Source organism: Pongo abelii, chromosome 21 (genome assembly GCF_028885655.2).
Source record: "Pongo abelii isolate AG06213 chromosome 21, NHGRI_mPonAbe1-v2.0_pri, whole genome shotgun sequence".
Lineage (NCBI taxonomy): Eukaryota > Metazoa > Chordata > Mammalia > Primates > Hominidae > Pongo > Pongo abelii.
Window position 1 is genome coordinate 54,926,618 of NC_072006.2, and position 20,321 is coordinate 54,946,938.

At 53.2% G+C, this 20,321-nt stretch overlaps 1 protein-coding gene and 1 pseudogene across 3 annotated transcripts in view; one reads left to right on the top strand and one right to left on the bottom strand.

Moving 5' to 3' along the window:
* The window catches only part of RIPOR3 (RIPOR family member 3), a 106,568-nt gene that overhangs the window by 18,122 nt on the left and 68,125 nt on the right, over positions 1-20,321 (bottom strand). For 2 of the 3 annotated variants that reach the window (XM_054542321.2, XM_054542320.2), the window contains 10 exons: positions 16,044-16,190; positions 12,018-12,096; positions 7,161-7,184; positions 6,817-6,870; positions 5,281-5,430; positions 5,003-5,066; positions 4,622-4,665; positions 4,323-4,448; positions 4,099-4,244; positions 351-480 (listed from right to left, as the gene is read on the bottom strand). In XM_054542321.2, coding sequence (XP_054398296.1) covers positions 351-480; positions 4,099-4,244; positions 4,323-4,448; positions 4,622-4,665; positions 5,003-5,066; positions 5,281-5,430; positions 6,817-6,870; positions 7,161-7,184; positions 12,018-12,096; positions 16,044-16,190 — 964 coding nt within the window. The remainder of the gene's footprint in view (positions 1-350; positions 481-4,098; positions 4,245-4,322; positions 4,449-4,621; positions 4,666-5,002; positions 5,067-5,280; positions 5,431-6,816; positions 6,871-7,160; positions 7,185-12,017; positions 12,097-16,043; positions 16,191-20,321) is intronic. The other variant, XM_054542322.2, reaches the window with a different exon arrangement.
* Positions 16,738-17,101, top strand: LOC100456507 (large ribosomal subunit protein eL36-like; annotated as a pseudogene).

The following is a 20,321-nucleotide window of genomic DNA, read 5'->3' on the forward strand; positions in this document are numbered from 1 at the left end:
ACCCTGATCCATGGAGACCACGGGAAAGAGATGTTTTACTGGGCACTCTGTCAGGTAATACTACTAGAAATGTATATATTAAGGCCAAGACCATGGCTGGGGTGCTAGAACCATCCAGAGAGCCCATTGCTGATGTCCTGAAGAACCAGCCAAGCCCAGAACCCAGGCTAGGATGGAGGCTGGCAGCAGAGGAAGAAAGCGCACAGGAAAACACCCAGGATCGCTCCAAACGGAAGCTGAGCCCGAGGCTTGCCATGTCTGGGGGGGCCAGACTACTCAGCCCAGCTCCTGCGTGCTGCCCCCATCCCAGGGTGACCACAGCGGCCCTGCCCCAGGGAAGGCTCACTCACCAGGTAGTATCTCTCCCGGAAGCTGGGGGTGCTCGGGGGTGTCCAGTTGTACAAAGAGCCCTTCCTGCTGCCCATAGAAAACTTGCCCGTGGGGCTGGGTGACACCAGGAAGCTCTCAGTATCAAACGGGCTGGAGGAGAGAACAGAAGGCCAGAATGCCATCAGCGCCCAGAGGCCATTTCAGGCCCAGACGGCCCAGAGGGCTCTTAGGTTATACAGGTCGATGGTCTTCATCTTACAATACAATAGCGTGGATGGTGCGCGAGGAGCTCTGCTCTAAACTGTTTCTTGTTTTTGAGACAGGGTCTTGCTCTGATGCCCAGGTTGGAATGCAATGGTGCCATCACAGCTCACTGCATCCTTGAACTCCTGGGTTCAAGCGATCCTCCTGCCTCAGCCTCCTGTGTAGCTATGACCACAGGCATGTACCACCACGTCGGACTAATTTTTAAAAATTTATTTTTATTTTTTGTAAAGACAGGGTCTTGCCATGTTGCGCAGGCTGGTCTCGAACTCCTGGGCTCAAGCAATCCTCCTGCCTCAGCCTTCCAAAGTGCTGGGATTACAGGCCATGAGCCACTGAGCCCAGCCTCTACTAAACTCCTTGCACGAATCCTTATTTCCACCCCCAAGACAGCCCTCTGTGGCCTGGAGAATTATTTACAGGGGAGGAAAGGAACGCTCTGAGAGATGAGTGACTTGCTTAGGGCAGTGTCACAACCAACCACGCAAGATGGAACTGAATTCACACACAGATTTCTCTGACCCCAAAGCCTTAAAGATCACTAAGAGTGATGCTTACTCTTCAGACATCGCTGTACTTAACGGATTTAAGAGGAAATGGGCCGGGTGCGGTGGCTCACACCTGTAATCCCAACACTTCGGGAAGCCAAGGCAGGCAAATGACTTGAGCTCAGGAGTTCGAGACCAGCCTGCATAACCTGGCAAAACCCCCGTCTCTACAAAAAATGAATACATTAGCTGGGCTAATGTGCTGACCGACGGACACTTGTAGTCCCAGCTACTCAGGAGGCAGAGGTGGAAGGAGCACTTGAGCCTGGGAGGTGGAGGCTGCAGTGAGCCAAGATCATGCCACTGCTCTCCAGTCTGGGCAACAGAGCAAGATTCTATCTCAAAAAAAAAAAAAAAAAAAAAAAGCAAAATAAAACAGGAAATGGAAGCTTGGGCCTCCAAGGCCAGGGCCTTGCCCATGGTCACAGGTGCAGCCTAGGAACTCCAGGTTACATGGCCTCGACCCCTTTAGAAACCTTTCTCAAGGCTGGGCGCGGTGGCTCATGCCTGTAATCCCAGCACTTTGGGAAGCCAAGGCGGGTGGATCACCTGAGGTCAAGAGTTCGAGACCAGCCTGGTCAACATGGCGAAACCCCATCTCTCCTAAAAATATAAAAAAATTAGCTGGGCATGGTGGCGGGCACCTGTGATCCCAGCTACTTGAGAGGCTGAGGCTGGGAAATCGCTTGAATCTGGGAGGCAGATGTTGCAGTGAGCCGAGATTGCGCCATTGCACTCCAGCCTGGGCAACAGAGTGAGACTCTGTCTCAAAAAGAAAAAAAGAAAAGGAAACATTTCTCAGACTCTGACCGCCCTGAGGGCCCTTAGCCAGATGGTGAGGGACAGTGACTGTGAGCAGGAGAGCAGGATCTGGAGGCAGGAAACCTCAGGCCAACTCATGCTAAATCAAGGAAGAACACCAAGGTCTGAAGGGACAGGGAATCTAAGGCCAATTAACGCAATCTTCCTAAAGCTAACCCAAAAGGAAAAACCCTGTCTCCCCACACTGAGTAGCAAAGGATCAAAGGCAATGCTCCCTACAGCCCCCCCACCTCCACCACAGCTCAGATGGAAAGGGAGGGTATGGATGGGCCACTGGCGAAACAGAGACCATCCCTCTATCTGCATAGGGCGCCATCCACCTCAGCCTCTAACCACAGACCAGATCCTTTATCCAGAAAAGGGGAAGCCCATAGGAACCTCAAACGGGGTACTTAAAGCCCAGAAACTTTGTAACCAGGCCCTTGAGCCGCATGCTCAGGCCCACTTCCACCCTGCGGAGTGCTTTCTTGCCTTTTTTTTTTTTTTCTTTTTCCCTGAGATTGTCTTGCTCTGTTGCCCAGGCTGGAGTGCAGTGGCACCATCTTGGCTCACTGCAGCCTCCGCCTCCCAGGTTCAAGCAATTCTCCTGCCTCAGCCTCCCAAGTAGCTGAAACTATAAGCCCGCGCCACCACACCTGGCTAATTTTTGTGTTTTTAGTAGAGACAGGGTTTCGCCTTGTTGGCCAGGCTGGTCTCAAACTCCTGACCTCAGGTGATCTGCCCACCTAGGCCTCCCAAAGTGCTGGGATTATAGGTGTGAGCCACTGCGCCCAACCTGCTTTCTTGCTTTAATAAAGCCCTGCTGTTTCATTCCTGCGTTTCATTCCCCTGCTCCTTTTCTGCGTTTTGTTCAAGTCTTTGTTCAAAACACCAAAGACTTGGACAATTCATTGTCAAGACCCTCCACCAGTAACAACTGGACACCCCCAGTTAGAGGCCCCTTTGAGAATCTCAGCCAATGAGCAGGCGACACTTGGTTCAGACCCCTTGTCTGTAAAAGGGGTGCCCTTACAGAAGAACCCCTGTGTGGAACATGCACAGGGAAGGGTGGGAATCCAGGCGAGCGCATGGGAGCACCGAAGCAAGTGATGCTCAGCCTGGCCCGTGATGCTTAGCCTGGCCTGTGTCCAGCCTTGCACTCGGAGTAGGTAGGTCCCCATAGACCCTCCTGCCTTGAAGAAACTTACTTATAATTATTTGCACAAAGGCTTGGCTAGTGGCACCTGGGCCCGGCCTGACCAGAAGGCCTACAGCTCAGAGGCTCTGCAAGTGCCCGCTTCTCTGCCCAGGGTGTCTGCAGACCCGCAGGCACCCTGGGTCCTAGGCTTGGATGGCACTGAGCTTCCCACCACCATGTGCACTTCAGGGGCCCCTGGGCGAGAGGTATTCTCAGCCCTACCAGACAGGTGAGGACCCTGAGGGTGCAGGTGGTCACTCAACAGAATTCACCCAGCTCACGAAGGAGAGGGCAGCAGCTCTGTGACCCCCAGCTCGGACACCCACCCTAGGGAGAGAGGAGAGAGACCAGCCCCAACTGGCCAGAGCAAGCACAGAGCAGAGGAGGCTCCTCAGCCCTCCGTTCTGCTGCCCCTGTGCTGAGGAGGAGGAAGGGAACACCCTGGAAATGCAAGGCTTCCTTAGAACAGAGAGCTCTGGAGCCCTCCACGCTCATGGGCATGCAGTCCAGGGGGTGATCTCACGGACATAGGCTTCATGGGTCTGCAGCCGAGAAGGGGACGCAGGTGACCGCTTAGCCCGGGGCCTGGGGGGCAGCCAGGGTCGGCCAGGAATGAGGGGGTGGGAGCAGCAAGGAGGGCCTTCCTGGAAAGGTGAGCCTCCTCCAAGGAGCCAAGCCCAGGAGGCCCCGGAAAGTGTCCCCCAGCCTTCCCTGGGGCTTTAATAGCCAGGGGTTCAGAAGCAAGAATGGAAGCAAAACCGGAAAGGCAGGCAGGGGCTGCAGAGAAGGTCTAGGCCTCGACCTGACTGAGGGGCAGGAGTGAGGGACAGATGAGGAGCCACGAGGGCAGGGACACCCTCGGCGGAGGCTGGTGCAGGAACCCAGGGCCAGAGTGTGGCCAGGCCACCAGGGGCAGCCGGCCAGGCCTCCGCTCTCCCCAGGCTGGGTGGGACTCACTTCCACTGCACCTCCAGCTGCAGCTTGATGGTACCCAACTCCGTGATATCCACCACGATGACTTGCGGCCTCGTCGTGAAGAAGTCGGCGATGTCACACGTCACTGCACCCACAGCCAGCGAGCCCAGGCCCCGCAACTCCGTCACCTGGGGGTGGGGGCTGGAGGGTGGTGTCTGAGCCGAGCACCCAGGCACCCCAGCCCTGCCCCCGGGCCCCATCCCCACCTTGATGTCCAGGTTCTCGTGCAGCGTGGGGATGAAGGCCTTCTCCTCTTCGTCCCAGGTCTGGCTGTCATCTGACTCAATCCGACCCTTGAGCTTCCAACGCTGGCGGCCCAGACGCATGAGCACCTGTGAACCAGCCCAAGAGGGGCCGCGTCAGCCCAGGTGGGTGTCCCCTTGCTGCCCGCCCAGGGCCCTCCCTGCCAGACAGAGCCCCAGCCGCAACCCTGGTTCCCAGCAGCTCCCATCCCCCAAAGACCTGGTGGGGAGCCCTGAGGATTGACCCCAGAGGGTGGCCATACCTCATAGTGGTCTCCGGGACAGAGGCGCGCGTAGCCCACCAAGCCTGGAACACAGACATGGCCAGTCTCCCCTCCGCCATCCACTCTCCCTGGCCTGGGACCACAGGTCCTCTCTGGGGTTCCCCCGAGTATAAGTTTTCAGTTTCAGTGGGGTGAGGATGGGGGGGAGGTACACCATCATGATGGAAAATGGACAGAGGGTGCTGGGCCCTCACACCAGGCTCAGAGAGGGGTGGGACTTGCCAGAGGTCACATGTCACATGGATGCAAAAGCCAGGGCTGGGTTCAGAACCCTGGGATTCTGGCCAATTCCTGCGCCCCTCAGCAGAAGTCTCAGGGCCTCCAGGAAGGCCTCTGCCCACCCCCTCTCAGCCCTGTTACCTTTCATCCTGATGTGGAACTCGCCCAGGTGAACCTCCAGGGCCCCCTCGATGAGCCACATGTCCTGCAAAGCCCCGGAGGTGGCTCAGCTGGCTGCCCAGGGCTAGGCGACAGGGGCCTCTAACCGTCCCTGCAGCCAGACAGAGGCCACAGGCAGAGACGCCTCCTTGGGGCCCAGAACACCTCCTCCAGCACCCTCTGGCCCAGCTCTCGATGTCCCCACTAGCCGGCCCAGCTCTCACTGCCCCTGCTGCCCGGCCCAGCTTGGCCCTGCCCACCTCGGCGCACTCGTGCAGGCTGCGGCCCAGCTCCTGCAGGCTCTCTCGGGCTGCGCGGCTCAGGGGGCACTGGGCGAACGCCCGCTGCATGCTGGAGGCGCCGTCGCGCAGGCGGCACTGGATGCAGTAGTCCTCGTACAGCTCGTCCACCTGTGGTGGGCACACGGGCTGGTGGCACTGCCCACGCAGAGGGGCGGCCCCACACCTGCATGTCGACTTCTCCCCTCTGGGAGAGGCCCTCCCTGAGCTAAGCACCCCGCTAGCCCAGACCATGGTGACAGTCACTTCCTGTCCAGTTCCATTCAAAACAGTCACCCCTGGCCCCAGTAGAACATGAACCCCCATAGGCAGGGACCACATGTGCCTCACCTGCCTCACCTGCCACCCCTGCCTCGCCTACCACCCCTGCCTCACCTGCCGCCCCTGCCGCCCCTGCCTCACCTACCACCCCTGCCTCACCTGCCACCCATCTCACCTGCCACCCCTGCCTCACCTGCCGCCCCTGCCGCCCCTGCCTCACCTGCCGCCCCTGCCACCCCTGCCACCACTGCCTCACCTGCCACCACTGCCTCACCTGCCACCCCTGCCACCACTGCCTCACCTGCCACCCCTGCCACCACTGCCTCACCTGCCACCACTGCCACCACTGCCTCACCTGCCACCACTGCCTCACCTGCCACCCCTGCCACCACTGCCTCACCTGCCACCCCTGCCACCCCTGCCTCACCTGCCACCCGTCTTACCTGCCACCCCTGCCTCACCTGCCACCCGTCTCACCTGCCACCCATCTCACCTGCCACCCCTGCCTCACCTGCCACCCCTGCCACCCCTGCCTCACCTGCCACCCGTCTCACCTGCCACCCCTGCCTCACCTGCCACCCGTCTCACCTGCCACCCCTGCCTCACCTGCCACCCGTCTCACCTGCCACCCCTGCCTCACCTGCTGCATACCCAGCTCCTGGCAGCGACTGGCACACAGTGTGCACAGCAAAAATGAGTGAAAGGGACAAGGGAATCTGTCCCTTCACCTCCTCTGCCTGGTTTTTCAACAGTGAAATGGGAGGTGAGTTTGTGATAACCTGCCACCCACTGGGCAGTGCGGGGAGTAAGGCAAGATCATGAAACCATTTGCAGACTCTAAAGCTTAAGGTTCTGCTATGCGACCTTGGACGAACCCATGTTCATCTCTGGACCTCTGCTTTTCTATCTGTACAATGGGCTGGGAGGGCTCAACCTTCCCAGCCATCTAAGACTGAGCATGGGGTCTTTCTGTATAAACTGAAGAAACAGCCCACACGGTCCTCAGGGAGTCCCACCTCGGGGCTGAGACCCCTGACTCCCACCTCAGGGCTGAGCCCCTGCTGTCCTTCAACTGGCCTGAGGCCCTTGCTCATCCTTAGTCTCCTGCAGCTGCCCCATACCCAGAGGCCCTGACCCCTGCTCCGAGGGCACCTCCCCAGCTCCTGCTAACCTAGCTGAGGCCCAGCAAGCTGGCACTGCCCCACCCCACCCTGCAACATCCATGAGCCGGCTGACCTTGCTGATGTGAAACTCCATCTTCCGAATGTGCCTTTCCACACAGCGCGTTTGCTTCTCCCGGAAAAAGGGAAGATGTTTGCAAAGTCGCCTGGGCCACCTGCCAGCCCCGCTTGCCCCTGCCACACTCCTGCAGGTTCTAACTCAGAGAATGGGGCTTAGTGCCCGGCCAGCCCCTCACCATCCCTGAGGAAGGCTCATCACAGAGCCTCAGGCTTCCCCTTCCTAAAATGGAGGGGAAACCCAGGTATTCTGCCCATCGTTCAGCCAGGAGGATGCAATGAGGCACAGTCATTCTCATCCAGCCAGGCCCAGCCCACCTCACTCACCGTATGCAGACTCACCTTGTCCAGGTCGTAATAGAAAGCCTGTGGGGGAGGAAAGGAGGGAGGAAGAAGCTGTCAGAGTCCCACGTGTTCCTCCGAGGCCTATGAGGCTCTATGCTGGCGGCGCCTGAGCTCAGAGTCAGAGGACAGAAAGCCATGTCTACAGCCACCCCCACTCCTTCCTCTGCCAACGGCAGACTGCTGTCCACGCCAAGGACAGCACTGATTAAACACATGCACATTGGATGAGGCAGTTCTAGGTGTGGCTCTTCTATTTCCCAGCTGTGTGTCCCAGGCAAGTCATTCAACCTCTCTGGGCCTCCATTTCCTCCTATGTAAAGCAGGTAGGAGAAGCGCCTACCTCATAGGTAGAAAAAAGGACACAGTAGGCACTTGACAAAATGGGAACCATTGGGATTGAAGGAATGGCCTCAGCTGTGACAAAAGAACGTGAGGGGGATGGAAGCGGGAGGGACACAGGGCACAGAAGTTCAAGCCTTAATGGTGAATTCCTAAGTCTATCCATTGCAGGGGCCAGGGTGCGACCAGGACAAATAATATATCATCAGGGCAGGCAAAACTTTCTATAGGTTTGTAAAGGGCCAGAAAGTAAATATTTCAGGCTTGGCAGGCCAGGGCGCCCCATGCCAAGATCTATAAAGTAGGACCATCCTGGCCAGGCGCAGTGGCTCACGCCTGTAATCCCAGCACTTTGGGAGGCTGAGGTGGTCAGATCACTTGAGGTCAGGAGTTTAAGACCAGCCTGGCCAACGTGGTGAAACCCCACCTCTACTAAAAATATAAAAAGTAGCTGGGCGTGGTGGTGCATGCCTGTAATCCCAGCTACTTGCCAGACTTGAGGCAGGAGAATCACTTGAACCTCAGAGGTGGAGGTTGCAGTGATCCAAGACCGTGCCACTGTACTCCAGCCTGGGTGACAGAGCGAGACTCCATCTCAAAAAAAAAAAAAAAAAAAAAAAAAAGTAGGACCATCTAAAACATACACACCTTTGCCTACCTTAGAGTTACTTCTAGAACCAAGAAAGAGAGTGTGAAGTGGACCTAAGACATGAGAAGAGCTGTACCTGCCTGTGGGGTTAAATTCATCAGGGTCAAAGTTTTGTCCTAACTAAGCAACTCTGCCATCTTAGTGGGAAAGCAGGCCACAGACAATATGTACATGAACAAGGGTAGCCAAGAAACCTTTTTTTAAACAAATGTTTAAAAAACTCTTGTTTTTTAAGTGACTCTAATTTTAAAATATAGTGACTCTAATTTTCACTGGCTGTTAATTTCCAGTGGAGATTAGAGTCACTATGTCTGGGTCTGGAGGGGTTACCATGGGGTTGCAGATCCACCTGGGAGGAAAAGTAAGCTGTAGGAGAGTATGTAAATTGACATTTCATTTTTGTAAGACAATTTTAACTCACAACTGCTAAACACATTTACATGATTATGTGATCAGAGAGAAAAATATGGAAAGATCAATACAAGATTGTTCTCAAGGGTTAAACAGGGTGGGACACAGAAGATTGAATAGAGGAGGGCGTCAATTGAGAGAGAAAGAAGGATTCGACCCCAAAAAGTCCCATGTATGTATTTATGTGGAATTGTACATATGCGATAATGAAATAAAAATTCCATTTAAGCCAGGTGAAGTGGCTCACACCTGTAATCCTAGCACTTTGGGAGGCCAAGGCAGGAGGATCACTTGAGCCCAGGCATTCAAGACCAGTCTGGGCAACATAGCAAGACCCCATCCCTACAAAAAATTTAAAAATTAGCTGGGCATGGTGGCACACACCTGTAGTCCCAGCTACTTGAGAGGCTGAGGTAAGAGGATTGCTTGAGCCCAGGAGTTCGAGGTTACGGAGAGCTATGATCGTACCACTGCACTTCACCCTGGGTGACAGAGTAAGACCTTGTCACTTTAAGAATAAATAAATAAAATATTTTAAAAATTAAGACACAATTAAAACTCCATTTAAGAAATAAAGAAATAGGATGGGCATGGTGGCTCATGCATATAATCCTAGCATTTTGGGAGGCCGAGGTGAGTGGATCACCTGAGGTCAGGAGTTCGAGACCAGCCTGGCCAACATGGTGAAACCCCCTCTCTACTAAATAAAAAATACAAAAATTATCCTGGCATGATTATGTGTGCCTGTAATCCTAGCTACTCAGGAGGCTGAGGCAGGAGAATCACTTGAACCTGGGAGGCAGAGGTTGCAGTGAATGGAGATCATGATGCTGCACTCCAGCCTGGGTGACAGAGCGAGACTCCATCCCGAAAGAAAAAAAAAAGAAAAGAAAAAAAAGAAATAAACAAAAAGGAAAGATCCCAAGCCTTTGAAAAGAAGAGTGACTACCCAGCAACGTCTTGAAAACCAACATCTTGTTTCAATGAGAACCAGCAGTGTCATGGGAGCCGGACTCGACATGGGCATCTTGCTGTGTGGCTCCAGTGCGGTCACTGTGCCCTGGCCTCAGTGTGCCCATCTATGACATGGGAGCAGCTAAAACATACAAGTATTTATACTCTTGCCTACTTTAGAGTTACTTCTAGAACAGAAAGAATGGGAAACGAAGTCCACAAGGTGAGACTCACTGCACCCGTGTGAGAAGAGGGGCGGGTGCTGGAGCTGGGTGAGATCTTGGCAGCACCTCCTCCCACCATCTGCTGCTGGTCACCTGCACAACCGCCCACTAAGGGTGAGGCATGCTGAGCTTGGCAGGCCTTTCCCTCCCCAAGTCCCTGGCACACGCATAAGGCTGGGTCCTTGCTTACCCCACCCTGCCCACCCTGAGGCCCTTTCTGCTGGAGCCAGGATACAGAGACGGCCTCTTGCTTATTCCATTCATTCATTCATTCATTCATTCACTCATTCATTCATTCATTCATTCATTCATTCATTCATTGAAACAGAGCCTGGCTCTATCGTCCAGGCTGGAGTGCAGTGGTACGATCTCACCTCACTTCATCCTCCGCTTCCTGGGTTCAAGCTATTCTCCTGCCTCAGCCTCCCGAGTAGCTGGGATTACAGGTACCCACCACCATGCCTGGCTAATTTTTGTATTTTTAGTAGAGATGGGGTTTCACCATGTTGGCCAGGCTGGTCTCAAACTCCTGATCTCAAGTGATGCACCCGCCTCGGCCTCCCAAAGTGCTGAGATTACAGGCGTGAGCCACTGTGCTGAGCCACTGGATGCTATTTTGGTAGAAAAACTCATCTTCTCGCTTTCCCAGTCCCTCAGTCAAGCTGGCGGCCTGCTCTGCACGTTGGTGCTTTGGAAGAGGGATTCTGGGAAACACTGGCTGGGAGAATCCCACAGCAGCAAAGCCTCCTTGCTTTTGTTTCCAAATCTAATTCATTAAGGACATGTGGGGTTTTCGCAAGGCAGCAGCGGAGAGACTTCCCAGATGAAAGGAAGATCCTCCTGCTGAAAGGATGAAGTCCCTGAGCAATGGGATCCTAGCAGTGTCACCAGATAAAATACAGGACACCTAATTAAAATTAAAATTTCCAATCAACAAGGAACAATTATTTTAGCATAAGTATGTCCCAAAGATTACATGGGATATACTTATACCTAAACAAATTTGTGATTTGTCTGAAAAACCAGTTTAATGGGAGACTGGGCACAGTGGCTCATGCCTGTAATCCCAGAACTTTGGGAGGCCAAGGCAGGCGAATCACTAGAGGTCAGGAGTTTAAGACCAGCTTGGCCAACATGGTGAAACCTTGTCTCTACTAAAAACGTGAAAAAACAGCTGGGCGTGGTGGCAGGTAATCCCACCACCACAGTAGCTGTAATCCCAGCTACTCAGGAGGCTGAGGCAGGACAATCGCTTGAATCTGGGAGGCAGAGGTTGCAGCGAGCCAATATCATGCCACTGCACTCCAGCCTGGGCAACAGAGTGAGACTCCATCTCAAAAACAAAACAAAACAAAACAAACAAATTTAATGGGGCATGCTATTTGTGAGTGTGTGTGTGTGTGTGTGTGTGTGTGTGTGTTTTGCTAAGTCTGTCTCTGCTAAGGGAGAGGCAAAAAACCAGAGCAGGTGAGCCTTGGGCAACACAGGGCCCAGGGCCAGCCTCAAAGACACTGCCTTGGCTGGCACAGTGCCTCACACCTGTAATCCTGACACTTTGGGAGGCCGACACAGGAGGATTGCTGGAGCCCAGGAGTTCAAGACCAGCCTAGGCAACATGATGAGACCCTGTATCTACAAAAAAATTTAAAAAATTAGCTGGGCATGGTGGTGCACGCCTGTAGTCTCAGTTACTTGGGAGGCTGAGGTAAAAGGATCGCTTGAGCCCAGGAGGTGGAGGTTGCAGTGAGCCGGGATTGTGCCACTACACTCCAGCCTGGACAACAAAGGGAAATCTTGTCTCAAAAAAAAAAAAAAAAAAAAAGACGCTGCCCTGATGATAGCAGGAAACGCTGCCTGTCAGCTGGGCATTGAAGGAACACGCAGGCTTCATCAAGGACAGCGGCAGAGGCCACTGTGACATACCCAAGATGTGACGCCTGACCCACTTTCCTGGCATTACAGAAGCCATCCCAAGTCCAGGTCACCTGATGGCCAAGGTCTATAAAATAGGACCACCTAAAAGAAATGCACCTCCATACACTGCCCACCTTAGCGTTACTTCTAGAACCGAGAGAGAGTGTGACATGGGCCTAAAACATGTGAACTGCTGTACGTGCCAAAGTGAGGTTAACTCAGCACAACGTGAAGAGGCTATTCCATAAACCTCTAGTTCTGAGAAAGAGTCACACCGTGACATAGGCTAGGGGGAACGCAGGGTTTATGTTTTACTCCTGGCTAAGGCTATCTGGGTGGGAAGCAGGCAGGGAGGGGTCTCACCAGCCTGGAATTCCTCCTGGTGTCTTTGTGGCGTCCAGACAGGTGGTCCAGCTCAGCCTGCTGCACACACAAATACTCCCTGCAAGGAAAGCGAGGAAGAGTTTCAAATGGAAGAGGAACAAGAAAGGGAAAGGAAGCAGGCCAAATGGACAATGTCCCCACGTGGAGAGCAGACACGGGGCTCAGCGGGGCTCAGAGGCAGGTAGGAAGCCCGGCCCCCTCACACTGGGGGCTGTGTGCCTAGCACCACGCAAAATTGGTTACAGGGAAGTTCCTAGTTAATTCCCCCACCAGGCCCACAAGTAGGTTCTACTGTTATTATATGCATTTTCTTTCTTTCTTTCTTTACTTACTTATTGTTTGAGACAAGGTCCCCCTTTCTCGCCCAGGCTGGAGTGCAGTGGTGTGATCACAGCTCACTGCAACCTCTACCTCCTGGGTTCAAGTGATTCTTATATCTCAGCCTCTTGAACAGCTGGGACTACAGGTGTATGCCACCACACCTGACTGATTTTTGTATTTTTAGTAGAGATGGGGTTTCACCATGTTGGCCAGGCTGGTCTCAAACTCCTTGACCTCAGGTGATCTGTCTGCCTTGGCCTCCAAAAGCGCTGGGATTACAGGCGTGAGCTACCGCGCCCAACCTAGTATATGTATTTTAAAGATAGACAAACCAGCCCTTGAAGGCAGCAAGTACCCCAGCCCTGGTCACACAGCAGAGAAGAGGCTGAACCCAGGTCTGAAACCACACAGTGGCCTTCTGAGCCCAAAATCTTCATCCCCATGTTATACCCCCTCCCAAGCTGGGGCCCAGCTCATGGGGAGGTCATCATGGCACATCTCCCTCAGGGTCAAGGGTCTAGGCTGGGTGTGGTGGCTCACGCCTGTAATCCTAGCACTTTGGGAGGCCGAGGTGGGAGGATCATAAGGTCAGGTGATCGAGACCATCCTGGCTAACACAGTGAAACCCCATCTCTCCTAAAAATACAAAAACTTAGCCGGGCGTGGTGGCACACACCTGTAGTCCCAGCTACTCGGGAGGCTGAAGCAGGAGAATTGCTTGAACCCGGGAGGCAGAGGTTGCAGTGAGCTGAGATTGCGCCACTGCACCCCACCTGGGCAACAGAGTGAGACTCCATTCCAAAAAAAAAAAAAGGTGGGGGGGTGGTCTAGATTTGGGGGCCGAGGCAGGGAGTCCCATCTTGCTGGATTTGCTGAGTCACCCCAGGAAGGTCACTCACCCTCTCTGGGCTCTACTGACACCACCTCAAATGTGGAAAAGATAGCTTCTGCCAGACTGCTACTCACTGAGGTGTTGAGCTCTCTGGGAAGAAGGGGCTGCCTTGGCCACAGACAAGTCTCAAACATGTGGTCCTTAAAGGACACAGAATCTGCCCTTCGGAAACATGCTCTACCCTCCATGCACATCCCAGCTCCCACTCTGCACAATCCCAGCTCGCTGCAGCCTCCACCTCTACAGGGTTTTGCCATATTGCCATGCTGGTCTTGAACTCCTAGGCTCAAGGAATCTGCCTGCCTCGGCCTCCCAAAGTGCTGGGATTACAGGGTGGCCACCGCTGTGCCCGGCCAAGGATGTCTATTTTGAAAACCATTTCATTCTAAGGTGGTTTCCCTTTTTTTTTTTTTTTTTTTTGAGTCTTGCTCTGTCTCTTAGGCTGGAGCGCAATGATGCGATCTTGGCTCACCACAACCCCCACCTCCCGGGTTCAAGTGATTCTCCTGCCTCAGCCTCCCGAGTAGCTGGGATTACAGGCAGGCCCCACCACGCCAGCTAATTTTGTATTTTTAGTAGAGACGGGGTTTCAACATGTTGGCCACGCTGGTCTCAAACTCCTGAATTCGTGATCCGCCTGCCTCCGCCTCCTAAAGTGCTAAGATTACAGGCCCACCGCGCCCAGCCTGGTTTCAACTTTTACTTGACTCTCGTTCCTCTTTGGGGTGCCCCATCTATAAATAAGAGATGTAGGGGCTGGGCATGGTGGCTTATGCCTGTAATCCCAGCACTTTGGGAAGCCGAGGCAGGTGGATCACAAGGTCAGGAGTTCAAGACCATCCTGACCAATACGGTGAAACCCCGTTCTATTAAAAATACAAAAAAAAAAAAAAATTATCTGGGCATGGTGGCAGATTCCTGTAGTCCCAGCTCCTCAGAAGGCTGAGGCAGGAGAATAGCTTGAACCCAGGAGGCGGAGGTTGCGGTGAGCTGAGATCACGCCACCGCACTCCAGCCTGGGTGACAGAGTGAGACTCTGTCTCAAAAAAAAAAAAAAAAGGCGTAAGTAGGAGAGAAAATTTAGGGTCTAAGTACCACTATATCTGGGGAAAATCACTCCAGAAACCACTCTTTGGCCCACAAGGCCCCCTGTCATCTGGTCCCCATTGCCCTGTGACCTCATCCTCTTTCCTTTGGCTCTAGCCACGCTGGCCTCCTTGCTGCGCCCCAGGGCCTTTGTGTATGTGGCTACCCTGGCCTGGATTGTTCTTTTCCCGTTACCTGCACGGCTCACTCCACCCCTTCAGGCGTGTGCTCCAATGTCACCTTCTTAGCAAGACCTTCCTTCCAACTGCCCAATTTAAAATGAACCCTCCCTGCCTCTGCCTTCTTACCCTGGACTGTTTTCCTCTGTGGTCCTTACCCCGATCTGATATTCTCTGTACTTTTCTTTTCTGTATCATGTATTGTCTGTCTCTCCACCACTAGGAGTCAGCTCCGCAGGAGGTAGGGATTTTGTGTGTTTAGTTTACTTCTGTCCCCTGGCCTGAAACTCTGTAAGCCCAATAAATATTTGTGGGCTGGGCACAGTGGCTTATGTCTGTAATCCCAGCACTTTGGGAGGCCAAGGCAGGCAGATCACTTGAGTCAGGAGTTCAAGACCAGCCTGGCCAACATGGCGAAACCACGTCTCTACTAAAAATACAAAATATTGGCTGGGTGCGGTGGCTCACACCTGTAATCTCAGCACTCTGGGAGGCTGAGATGGACGGATCACCTGAGGTCAGGAGTTCGAGACCAGCCTGGCCAACGTGGTGAAACCCTATCTCTACTAAAAATACAAAAAGTTAGCCAGGCGTGGTGGCAGGCGCCTGTAATCCCAGCTACTCGATAGGCTGAGGCAGAGCTACTCTCAGCCTCTGCTTTCTCATCTGTAAAATAAGGAGGCTAGGCCGGGCGTGGTGGCTCACGCTTGAACCCAGGAGGCGGAGGTTGCAGTAAGCCGAGATCACACCATTGCCCTTCAGCCTGGGCAACAAGAGCGAAACTCCGTCTCAAAAAAAAAAAAAAAAAAAAAAACTAAAAACCAAAAAACAAAATATTAGCCGGGTGTGGTGGCAGGCACCTGTAGTCCCAGCTAGTTGGGAGGCTGAGGCAGGAGAATTGCTTGAACCCCAGAGGCAGAGGTTGCAGTGAGCAGAGATTGCGTCACTGCACTTGATCCTGGGCAACAGAGCGAGACTCCATCTCAAAAAAAAAAAAAAAAAAAAATTTGTGGAGTGACTCATTCTTCCTGTGCAGGCCTCAGTCCAGCTCATCAGTTGGTCTCTGAGCAAGTCTCTCCTTCACTCAAACACTCACCGCCCTGACCTCCTGTGTGTGTGAGCTCACAGTGCAGGCTCCTACCGCGGGGCCTTTGCCCACGCTGTTGCCTGTCTGCCGAGGCCCTCGACATACCGTCTGTTACCTTTCTTCAGCGCACTCAGCACAGGTGGAAGTTCCATGATTGATTGCATTGCTTCTTGATTGAGTGCATCGAATCTGCTCCTCTGCACTGCGTGATCCACAAGATCAGAGTCCTCCTGCCTCAGTCACTGCCAGGTTCCCAGTGCCCAAGGACCGGGCTGAGCACACGGCTGCACCCTGACATACTTGCTGACTAAACGAATGACCAGGAACTTAACCTGTCACCTCTTGTAGACAAGACCCACCCACACTTCCCCAGGAAGAGACAGAGAGGAGGCGAGGTAGAGGAATGCACTTCTTAAAGGCAGCCCACAGCCCAGCCTTACTTGAGGCCTCTTTTCAATGCTTCGAAGATCTTCTTCACCTGCTGGGGCTTGGGATCTGCACAGACCGACCCCTTCCGCAGCGTGCCATACATCTTGGAGGATTTTGCAGGCATTCGCGATCTCACGGAGTTCCTGTTGATGGACTTTCTGTGAGAAGGGTTGGAGGGGAAGAGAAGTCAGAGAAGGGCCCTGACAAAGCCCTTCCCAGGGGCAGGCACTTTGGAAATAGTGACCAGAGCCACAGGGAGTCAGGAGACCCAGTTCAGTCCCACCCCCATCACCACCAAGCAATGTGGTCTCCAGAAAGTTATGGAGCCTCTCTGGGTCTCTGCTTTCTCATCTGTAAAATTAGGATCCTGGGCCAGGTGCAGTGGCTCATGCTTGTAATCCCAGCACTTTGGGAAGCTGAGGTGGGTGGATCACCTGAGATCAGGGGTTCAAGACCAGTCTGACCAACATGGCGAAACTCTGTCTCTACTAAAAATACAAAAATTAGCTGGATGTGGTGGTACGTGCCTGTAATCCCACTTACTCCGGAGGCTGAGCAACAAGAATCACTTGAACCCGGGAGGTGGAGGTTTCAGTGAGCCAAGATTGCACCACTGCACTCCAACCTGGGTGACAGAGTGAGACTCCATCTTAAAAAATAAATAAATAAATAAATAAATATAAGAAGCCTGGATTTGAGGATTAAAAGAAGAGTAATAAAGCTCTTCCACTGCAGCTGCCACTGGAGAGCAGCAGCCATGGCTACCCTATGGCCATGGGCCTCAACAAGGGCCACAAGGTGACCAAGAACGTGAGCAAGCCCAGGCACAGCCGCTGCAGTGGGCGTCTGACTAAATACACTGAGTTTGTGCAGGACATGATCCGGGAGGTGTGTGGCTTTGCCCTATACAAGCAGCACGCTATGGAGTTACTGAAGGTCTCCAAGGACAAACAGGCCCTCAAGTTCATCAAGGATGTGTGTGGGGACACACATCCGCTCCAAGAGGAAGCAGGAGGAGCCGAGCAATGTCCCGGCCGCCATGAGGAAAGCCACTGCCAGGAAAGACTGAGCCCCCTCCCCTGCCCTCTCCCGGAAATAAAGAACAGCTTGACAAAAAAAAAAAAAGAATGATAATAAAAATCTGGTATCAGAAATGAACTTAAGCAAGAAATACAGTCAAGCAGCCCAAATGCCAATGCTCTCTGATCAGCATGCTCTGCCTGTGCAGGCAAAGCCGTGTGAGAGGCCAAGTCATAGTCCTGTGCTTTACCCTTGGGGTGGCATCTGTTGGCTTTACCTGCCCAGCATCCATCCCCTCCCCCTAGTAGTAGCACCTCAATTTTCCTCTGGGGCACCTCCCCAGCTCTGCTTTTTATACTTGTGGTTTGGGGGAAAGGTAGCCTGACCAATCAACATGCACACACACATTTGCACATGCATATGTGCACACGGGATTCTTTGGCAAATCCACATTCCAGGCCTGCGTTAGTCAACATATTCTGCTCCTCTGGGCCAAGAAGTATGGGGATCAAGCCTGGCCAGTAGCCAGCCAGGAGTTCAGAATTCACAGAAGGGAGAAGTGTTTTTTCTCTTGGCATTGCTAACCCGGGGAACATACACCTGGGACTTCCAGCCTCCTCCTTTTGCCACCATGTAGGGAAACTGGGGCTAACACAGAGGGGAACAAACAGAGTCAGACCAAATCTCCATGACAGTGAGTTCCTGGATCCAGCTATATCTAAAGCTGAACCTGCCCGTGGACTTTGCAGTTACATGAGCCAACTGGCTCACTTTTTTAGCTTAAGCCAGCTAGAGTTGGGAGTGTGGACTGGACGGTCCTAAAAACTGCCTTTCAGTGGTGACAGCTGGGTCCCTCCACCTTTAGAGATGTAGCAGCATCTCAAGACTGATTACAGGAGTACGAGGTCAGGGCACCCTCATCACAGCACAGAGCTGGTTTCCCTGGCATCTAAGCCTCTTCTCAGGATCCCATAACTTATCCATGAGGCTTGAGGACCAGGCTGGCTGATGCAGCCTTTCCTCACCAACAGATGTGTTGAATTCTGCTCTTAGCCCTCTAAAGCCATCGGCCAGGTGCCCTGGCACCAGGTATCACTTAATGACAACATTCTCACAAAACAGACATGGTGGAAATGACTCTTAGAGCTAACTTTGGCATCAGTTTTTTTTTTTTTTTTTTTTTTTTTTGAGATGGAGTCTCACTGTCAACCAGCCTGGAGTGCAATGGCGCAATCTCGGCTCACTGCAACCTCCACCTCCTGGGTTCAAGCAATTCTCCTGCCTCAGCCTCCCAAGTAGCTGAGCTTACAGGCATGCACCACCATACCTGGATAATTTTTGTATTTTTAGTAGAGACAGGGTTTCACCATGTTGTCCAGGCTGGTCTCGAACTCCTGACCTCAAATGATCCACCTGCCTCAGCCTCCCAAAGTACTGGGATTACAGGTGTGAGCCACTGCGCCTGGCTCAGCATCAGTTCTTACAGGGGACTACTGGCCCTTCTCTTCCAACTCCTCCTCTTCCCAGGGGCGGGAATAAGGGTATGCTGGAAGCAGCTTCAACCCACCCCCAAAAGCTGGCTGAGCAACAAGAGAGAAGGAACAGGCCCTGAATAGCCTTGTGAAGCAGACCTCCCAACACACACATGCCCTCATCCACCCATTGGCTCCGGACTGCAGAGAGCGAGCAATAACCAATCTTAAGTAAGCACCTGCATGTTGGGGGTCCTTTTATCAAAGCAACTACACCTCTAACACACTACCCAAGCCTCTGTCTTTTCATTGGTAAAATGGGACCACATAATACATCAGAGGGTGGTGCTGAGAATTCTATTAGATGCCAGGTCCAAAATGTGGCACAAAGGAGACCTTTTACATGCAAGCTATTGTTAGAATCATCACACCCTATCTGTAGCTTTCCCCTGGCTCACAGCTTAGAAAACATTAGGTGCAGGGCAGGCACTGTGGCTCACGCCTATAATCCCAGCACTTCGGGAGGCCAAGGCGGGTGGATCAACTGAGGTCAGGAGTTTGAGACCAGCCTGGCCAATCTGGCGAAACCCCGTCTCTACTAAACAAAAAATTAGCTGGGCACGGTGGTAGACACCTGTAATCCCAGCTACTCGGGAGGCTGAGGCAGGAGAATCACTTGAACCCAGGAGGCAGAGGTTGCAGTGAGCCGAGATCATGCCACTTCACTCCAGCCTGGGCAGCAAGAGCGAAACTCCGCCTAAAAAAAAAAAAAAAAAAAGAAAAGAAACAAAAAGAAAATATTAGGTGCTTGGTAAATATTAAGCTCAGCTGAATGGGGGAAAATACAGCATCTCAAGGGGATTAGAGAACAGAGATCCTGGCCCCTGCAGGCAGAGCCAGACAGCGAGTGCACCCCTGGGTGTTCCCAGCTCGGGACAGAGGGAGCAAGGGTGGAGAGTGGGCCTGGTGTGCTCTGGGAGTGGACAGTAAGGAGCAAGGTTTGACCCAGGCAGAAGTGGGAGTCTGCAGAGGGGCCTGGACCCAGGGCCTGTCTAGCTTTGGGGACCCAGGATGTGTGAGAGGAGGAGAAGGGCAGCTCCCAGAGAAAGTCCAGCTTCCAACACCTTTACAATGACAAGTAATGTCTCTGTAGAGCAGAGAAACTAAGCTCAGGCCAGGGCTACTGGGCTGCTGAACAGCTGACACCAAAAGCCCAAGGGCCCCAGAAGCCTAGTGAGAACACATGAGCCTAAGTAACTGGGGGCACCTGCTGCCACCAGGAGCTCGCTAAGGGCTTTATAGAAATATCTCGACTTTCACAACCACCCTAGGAGACAGGTATTACGTTATTATTTTGGATTTTTTTGAGATGAAATTTCACTCTGTGGACCGGCTGGAGTGCAGTGGCACGATCTCTACTCACTGCAACCTGCGCCTCCCAGGTTCAAGCGATTCTCCTGCCTCAGCCTACCCAGTAGCTGGGATTACAGGCATCTGCTACCACGCCCAGTAATTTTTGTTTTTTTAATAGAGACAGGGCTTCACCTTGTTGGCCAGGCTGGTCTTGAACTCCTGACCTCAGGTGATCTGCCCGCCTTGGCCTCCCAAAGTACTGGGATTGCAGGCATGAGCCACCGCACCCGGCCATTTGTATATATTTAATGTTAAGTGATGCTTTCCAAAGCCCATAGGGGCTGTGCTCCCTCTTCCCTTTGCCCTCCCTGAGGCCCCATCACCCACCTCTTGAACCGGGCCCTCTGCAAGTTTGCCATCTTGAGGCTGGCAGAGACGGTCAGG